General features: G+C 52.9%; 1 protein-coding gene across 1 annotated transcript in view; it reads right to left on the bottom strand.

The window, feature by feature from the left end:
- LOC104500169 (single-stranded DNA-binding protein 3) overlaps positions 1-7989 on the bottom strand; it is a gene marked incomplete at its 5' end in the record, with an annotated part of 56976 nt that overhangs the window by 16360 nt on the left and 32627 nt on the right. Inside the window, one exon of the mRNA XM_010143810.1 lies at positions 3463-3552. Coding sequence (XP_010142112.1) covers positions 3463-3552 — 90 coding nt within the window. The remainder of the gene's footprint in view (positions 1-3462; positions 3553-7989) is intronic.

The following is a 7989-nucleotide window of genomic DNA, read 5'->3' as shown; positions in this document are numbered from 1 at the left end:
GTTTTGCGGCTCTGTCCCCCCCTCCCCGGAGCTGCTTGGCCACAGCGGGTGGCACCCACAAAGCGGTGGCAAATCCCACCGAGACATTGGGACAGCTGAGCAGGGGTAAATGGTGGCATCCAGGGAGGGAGCAGGACAACATGGACCCCTTCGTATTGCCCCTCACGCACTGTGGGTGACCCTACCCGAAGAGCTGCACCCCAGGATGCAGGGAGGAGAGGTGGGGAGGACAGGGGATATCAGGGGGAGTCCCTTGGCCTCTGGAGCCCCCCCACTGCCATACTCCCTGGCTCCCGAGGTCTCTCTGCATTAGGGGGCAGTGTGGGAACATCGAGCAGCCGGCGCTTTGTTTTGGTGCATCTCGGTGTGAGCCGCTGATGCATAGCTAACGCAGCCACCGACATTGATTTATGGTCAACTTTCCATTTCATCAGCACGCGGGGTACAGGGTGGCGCGGGGAATTCGCACTGGGGAGAGGAGGCATGGCTGCAGTGGGGGGCTGCTGACTGTACCTCCCCCCCCATTTATGTAGTGTTAAGAAGGTGTGGTATTAATTGCTTTCAATTTTTAATTTTCCCTCCCCCATTTCCCTGGCACCCCCTTGTCCCTCCATGGAGGGATCTGCACCCCGGCATCAATCCAGCTTTCAAAACAAAAGGAGGAACGCCTCCGATGACCTTTCGGAGGATGAGCAGAGGGTTTGTTTGCTCATCTCAATGGGACAAAGAGAGAGATTTAAATAAAAGCATCTACCCACGCCGGCCGTCAGCCCAGCCACCTTTTGTCCAGAGCGCAGCCCAATGCTGTGCTGCTGGCTGGCACCACACAATGCCCCGGCAACCCAAAGGCACCCAGGGCCTCCCTGTTGCCATCGTTTTGGGAAGGCGCTGGGAGGCTCTGTGGGTTGCATTTCTCTTGGCCCCCAGCCCGAAGGTCGCTGCTGAGCCCCAGCGTGGGGAGGGGACTCTCTCTGCAAGAGGGCGGCTGCGGACAAGCGCTGCAGCCTGGACTCCTCCTCTCTTCTCACCTTCCCAGCATGTCATTTCTCCTCCAAGCTCACACCCATGGTTTTTGGGCCGCTAGTTCCCACAAATGGTCTGTGCTATTTTTTCTCTTTGCCAAACAGCAGTACACATTCTAATGCACGGGGCTGGGGGGCGTTTGTGCACCCTCAGGGCGGCAGTGCAGGGCTTCTGCAACCTGAGCTTCGCTGGTGACTACTTCCTCAGCTCCTGGTGTGTTGTACCACTAGCCAGGAAAGGATCAAGCCCCCTAAACCCATTCAAAACCAGTCTGCCTATGTCTGCTACCCTCAGGGATACCCCTTGCACATCTACGGTGCCTGCAGTATGGCACAGAAGAGCAAGATGCTGAAACCCAGAGAGCTCTCTCCATCCTCTGGTCTGCTGGCATAAGGAGGCCACCAGCAGAGGTGGTACCACCAGGAACCTCACTCACACCCAGGGCTGGCACGTCAAGGGTTGGAGAGAAGTCCTTTGCATCTTCTGTGATCTTTTTGGTTTTGAAAATTTAGGAAATTACCCCTGAGCTGTAACTATGTCTTGCTGTTGAGCCTCCAGCCCACCTCTGCAAGAGCTGGTCTCCGGCACCTCCTGAAGCTGGAACAAGCTCCAGCAGCGGCAATAAATCAGACGGGCTTTCATGGAGGCAATGTTCAGACTGTGTTAAAAGGTGGGATTTTTCTTCTCCCCTCCTCCCCTCCATCCCCAGGGCTGGGAGGAGAAACCAGATGTTGGAGGGCTTTCAGGAAAGGCAGGCTCTTGAGATGTCACATGCGAGCCATATGCATCAGCACCCGTCTTCTCTTCCCTCCGGCAGCTCTGGGGATGGGCAGCATCCCTGCACACAACACCTGCACCGGTGCCATTACTTCTGCTGGGTTTACAGGACCCCCTCCAAAAAGGTCCTAAGAAAGCAGGGCTGTGCTTTGAAACCCCCCTTCCCCAGTGGCTCCTGGTCCAGCTGGATGAGAGGCAGGGAACTAGGATGGCTTGTTTGCCTCTGAACCAGACCCTCAGTGCACAAATGCTACAGGAGAGCAGAAAGGAAAGCAAAGGGGACAGCTTGGAGGCTGTCAACAGGAAGAGTCGAGGTGGAAGCATGCACAGCATGGCTGGGGAGATGTGGCTGTTCTTCCTCACCTTCCCCTCTCGGGACAAGCCAACCCATACTCTTGAAGCGCTGCCCTAACTTCGTGCCAATTCTGCAGCCCGCGCAGCTCCGTGTGAAGCAGGAGCCCCAAAGGACAGTCAGCTCTGCCGTGGGGTGAGATCAGGACTTTTAGAGACACATTTGTTGGAAGCAGCAGCTTGGCACTCGAATTGCTGGCAGCAGCTATGACCTGCGAGATAGCATCTCTGCTGTTGGCTTCACCCCCTGCTGCTGAGATTCGCCAGTTTTAGGGTTCCCAATCAATATCGGATATTCTTACTTTGTCAGGAGCATGTTCAGGAAATGGGATCACTCAAAAAAAAAAAAAAATAAAGACAGGACCCTCCCTCCCCCTTCCCATATACACACAAACAGAGGTATCGGGCTCTGATATCACCACAATAAATCACAAGCGCCTTATCGAGTCTTCCTGTCTACTGCCCAAGAAGTTCTCCCCTATACAAATCACAAGCCCAGATTACAAAAAAAGAGCTTGCCAAAACAAATATTCCTTTCAACTCTTATCCCACTTGCTAAAGAACAGGTGTTTCTTCCTCAAGAAGGCAGATTTTGATGCACCGAGAGCTTATGCCGCTGAACACCAGTGCAGCTCGCGCCATGCAACGCGATCCCAGAGAAACCTGAAAAGCCCTCCGTGGTTCAAGTTTATCTCCTTTTTCTGCGTGCTTGTCAAGCTCCTTCCCATCAGCGTCACTCCAAATATACGCTACCCCCACCTTTGTCAGAGCTCGGTGCAAGAGAAGAAAGAAGCAAGGGGTCTTTGCGAGGTATTTGCTTACAAGGTGCCTCCACGGCATTTGGGGACTTGGCTGGAGCTCGCTCCTGCCTGCAGCCACAGCCAGCATTTGTTAATGCTTTCAGTGATTGCATTTGGAAAAAATCAAGCGGTTAACCAGAGGAGGGGGAAAAAGTTTCAGGAATCAAAATCCAGAATGTTTTCAATTATGCACGTCTGTTAGGACCGGAGAACAAATACAATCCCAACCCAAACACAAACCACGCAGCTTTGGAAAAAAACGTTGGTTGTGAATACACAGTAACCTCTTCGAGCAAGAAGGACATTTGCTTTAAGGCCACAGAAAATAGAAAGCAGACGTGGAAGGACAGCAGAACACAAGTTATTCCTAGACAGGTCAGCTATGCGGGCATGCTGCTTCCCTAGCGTCCCCTTGGAAAAAAAAAACACAAGCACGACAGCGCTGACACCCAGAGCGTAAGCAAACACGTGCGTGGGGTGAAGGCGACCACAGGGAGGAGCGGCAGCCTACCTGGAAGAAACCTGGCGGGATGGGGCCCCCAGGCATCCCGTCATTCGGGGGAATGTTTCCAAGCACGGGACTCGGGGCGGCAGCTGCGCTCTGCGGGGAACAAAACCAGGACAAACATAGTGAGTTTGAGTCGGAGTTAAGAAAAAAAACACATTAAAAAAGCTGCCTCTCCTGCCACACCACACTGAGTAAATGAGCCTGTCACCTCCGGAGCCCCGAGCCTTGCTCCGCATGCCCCCACGTGTTGCCCCCACAGGGGAATGAGCAGAGGATGCTGGGGGCCAGAGGGGCACCAGCCTCTGCGACTGACCCATGGAGAAGATGGCTGCACAAACCCCATGGATAATTCTGGGGCTTATTTATTCATTTGCCCAGGCATTTAGCCTCGTTACTCCACCGAGGAGCCTCATCCAATGTGTCACTTCAGGCAGAGGCTGTTTCAAGGCTTTTTAAATGCTTCTCTTACTCCACCTCCCCCTGCACGCTTGCCAGTTCAGTTCCGTCCTCTGACAAAGGTGCCTCCCCAACCTCTCCAGCACACCAAGGTTTTATTATGAATTTCCAAATTCATCGCACCTGACCTGTGGGGTCACACTCCCCCTCACACCTCCCCAGAATGAGACACCCAAGTGGCTCCAGCCCCAAAATGAGGGACAGGGGCAGACACGGCGTACCTGGACGCCCTGCTTGCTTCTGCTCAGCATCTCTGTGATATACATTAACAGACAAAAGAGGTTTTTCTGATGCAAGGAGTAGCTCCGGCAGTGCTGACGAAGGACAGCACACACCAAACTGCCTTGGGAAAGCACCAGCATGATGGGAGGCTCCTACCCAGAAGGAAAATGCTAAGAAAAAGATCTTCCCCCAAAGACCACTGCTGACAGACGTCCCCGCTGCATTAGGAGTGGTGGTACCTGTGCCGCTGAAGTGCACTCTCGTTTACCCATCACCAAATGAATCCCCATTCCCAGGGCAGCCTCAGCAATATTAACTGGCTTTGCGTCACTGAACCACTCCTTCCACAGATTTTTACGATGACTTACCCACTTAAAACCACGTGGCAGGGCCAAGGAAAATTGTCCACCACGAAAAAAATGGTGCAAAATTTTCCACCACAGAAACGTCACAAGAAGGTGGGGTACATGTCAGCCAGCTCGGGCTTGGTTTCACCCCAAAGCTTGGAGCACCCCAAGCCCACCAAAATGCACATCCAGCTGCATCTGATGTGGTGACAACTGCAAGATGTGAGCAGAGGGGGGAAGCCCAGAAAATTAAGTATTATTATTAAGGACTAAGGCTTGCCAAGGTGCGACCTCGATGTCTGGTTGGGAATCTCGCTATTCTGGACCAGAGAGCCTTGCAGAGAGGCAGGAAGAGCATCAGGCGAACCACTACCTTGTGCCCTCTCCATCACGCTCGCTGGCAGGAGACAGCGTGCAGGATGCCGGACGAAGGCCAGGATGACATCGGATGAGCGGTTGCTTCCTCCCTCCACCCCAGCATCTCAGAGTTGCAAGTGCCAGAGGCGACAGTGCAGGCTGATTCCCCAAAGAGAATTTCCCCTTTGTGAAATAACTGGGGTTCCCCTGTGCCTACGGGGTCCTGCACCCCAGGAGCAGCCCACGCTGTGCTCCCCCCATGCCCCTGAACAAGGTATCCCGAGCAGCCTTCCCCACATCAACAGCAAAGGCCAGATCTGAGTGTTTTTACAGTTAATAAAAAAAAGTCCTGGCAGGAAAAATAAGCCTGCCCGTTCCAGGCTCTTTTTATACATCAGACGGCAGCAAAAATAGATGGGAGAGGGAGTGAACCCAGTTCTCCCCCTCCCTCCATCCCCCCAAGTGGGTCAGCTATAAAAGTAAAACCAAATCTTAATCCAAGGCCATGAACATATTGCAGTTTCTCTGCAAAGCAGATGACGGTTCTTAATGCAAAAATATATAAGACCGAGCCCCAAACTGCAGCGAGCCCATTTGGAATTTCCTTTATTAAACCCTCTATCACGCAAAACGCTTCTCTCCCAAGGCGGCGAGTGCTGCAATAAAGCTGCCAAGGTGATATTTTATGGCTTCAAGAGATTTCCAGCACAACATAATCCTTTGCTGGGGGAATCTCCCAAAGCAAAATGGATCCCAAAGTGGTGGGGAGCGAGGACGGACACGTATTTGGGGATCCAGGGGGAAAGTACGCTGTCCCTCCTCCTTCCCGCTGCAACAGGGAGCAGAGGGAAGAGAGCAAAGAAGCCAAAGAAAATCTTGAAGCAAATGCCCATTTTTCCACAAAACCACAGAGTATTTTTCCGTGTTAAACACCCCAAAATCTCACTTATGCCTTTGCGGCATAAACGGGGATTTAAAGTTCCTTGCACATGTGGTGCTTGGCAGAACTCAGTAATTAAAAACCTGCAAGTGCCCTGAGCATATTGTAGGATGGGAGCCAAACTGGTCAGCCCTTGATGAATGATTTACAAGGCTGTGAAGCGACATTTTATTTCTTTTTCATTCCCCTCCCCATCACCACCACAAAGGTAAACACAGAGGCACCTTTAGCCCCACAGAAGTGATGGGAGCACAGCCGCGGCTCGAGCAGCTCTGCAGACCTCTTGGGATGCGCCAGAAAAAAAAGAAAACGGGAGGAAAATAGTGGGAGCAAATTTCCCAAACCCTAAGGGTGAAGACCCAAACCTCAAGGATCAGCACCTGAACCCCAAAGACTTCCCAGCACCCACTTCCAGAAAACCAGGAGTTTTCTGCCCTCCCAGCTCCTACCTGCCTTATTCACCATTTTGGTTCAGAAACTTTTTTGGCACTCTGGAGATGTAGGCTGGAGTTTGTCTGCCAAGCCCCTTTCTTTCACTGGGTGAATACCTAAGAGCCCCCAAACCCCTCCCTGGCGCAGGTACAGGCAGTATGCCACGAAAGCCGGTAGGAGATGGGCAGTGCTGGTGTGGTGCAGGAGCACAGCGCCTGCTGCACCACCACCCCCAAGCCGGCCCCAAACCAAAAGCACGTCCAGCCACACGACGGTCCCCGGTGGCATGCGATGCCACTAGATTTCCTTCCACCGGAGACCACTGTGGGCGACGAGCAAGGATAGCTCTGGTACAGCTAGCACGCCAGCTCGTTTGCCTTTTATTAATGGTAAATTTGCTCCACGTTGGAAATAAAATGTAATTCCTGGGGCACACATATACACACACACATACTTTTTTTTTTTCCCCCACATATGTTGGGATTTTCCCCCCTTTTTTGGCGGAATCCAGCTGAGCGATGGCAATCCAGACTGCTGGGTTTTGCTTCCAAACCGAAGCTCTCAGTTAACACACCGGCTCGGTATGCCAGCAGATGCCGTCTAAGCCTTTAAATCGCACACTAATTGCACTAATTGAGCTAACAGTCTCTGTTTCGTCTCCCTACCCTGAGTCAACCAGCGTCTTCTGGTACTGCTGTAGAGATCCAAGCTGTTGACTGTAGTGTTATTTTGTCAGCCATTAAACGATTCATCAGAGTCATTAATTGATTTATTACCGCTGCCTGCGAGTATAGCTTTGCAAATAAAGAAGGACGAGGGTCAGGAGGCAACGGAAATCGGACAAAACAGCACAGCCAGGAGCTGGGCACTTGAGTTAGCAGTAGGAGCCCACTCGCACAGGACAGCGGGCATCGGGTTTATGGGAGAAAAACAGGGGAAATAGAGAAAAAGCCAAGATGTGCTGTTTGGCTGTGCTGCCAAACCAGTTAGATTTTTCAGCTAAAATTGACGTAGGATGTAAAAGGGCTATTAAACCCATCTTGCTTTCTTAACCTAATCCTTAGGAAGAAGCCAGGTTATCCCGCTGTATTAATTGTGTTAAGAGCAGTGGGGAAGAGCCACTGGCGTGGCTGCACCGAGCAGCTCCCCAGCCCCTGAAGCAGCCTGCACTGCCCCACCAGCACTTCGGTGTCACCCGGATTTGCTTTCCCAGGCCAGCTGAGCTGGGAACACAACTCCGCTCTGCTTGTCCCACAGCCCTGGGAGGAGCTGCGGGGTGGCGCTTTTATTTACTTTCTTTAATGCCGAGTTGAGGTCTTTGCTAGGCATGAAGGTTTGCCGGGAGCAGGGTGCGGCAAGCCGTTTCCTGCCCCCCGCCCTGCAGCAGACTCAACACGAGAGGAGCTGGGAGGCACCGCAGAGGCTGAACGGGTGTTGGAGGCTGAATTTAAAAACCAGAGCAGCCAGTGTCAAGCCGCCGGGCTGAAAATCGCCGCCAGCAAGAGCAGGTCACTGTCCCCAGCCCCACGTACCCCAGTAATAAAAGGCAGCACCCAAGAAGGGACGGTTTGGGAAGCTGGGGAGCTTTCCAGATGCAAGGCAGCCCTCAGGATGCTGTGAGAGGATTCTTCTTCCTCATTCCCATCACTGGACAAGCTTGAGCCAACTCCAAGAGCATCTCAAAGGCAGGCTAAGGCACTGCACCCCCACGCATCCCATCCTGCAGGGCTCCCAGCGTCATGGGGAGGCGATACCCTGCAGAGTGGCTGGGGGGGA

This window comes from Buceros rhinoceros, unplaced genomic scaffold (genome assembly GCF_000710305.1).
Source record: "Buceros rhinoceros silvestris isolate BGI_N320 unplaced genomic scaffold, ASM71030v1 scaffold13560, whole genome shotgun sequence".
NCBI classification, from domain to species: domain Eukaryota; kingdom Metazoa; phylum Chordata; class Aves; order Bucerotiformes; family Bucerotidae; genus Buceros; species Buceros rhinoceros.
Note: the sequence above shows the minus strand (reverse complement) of the source record. Positions and strands in the feature narration are given on the sequence as shown.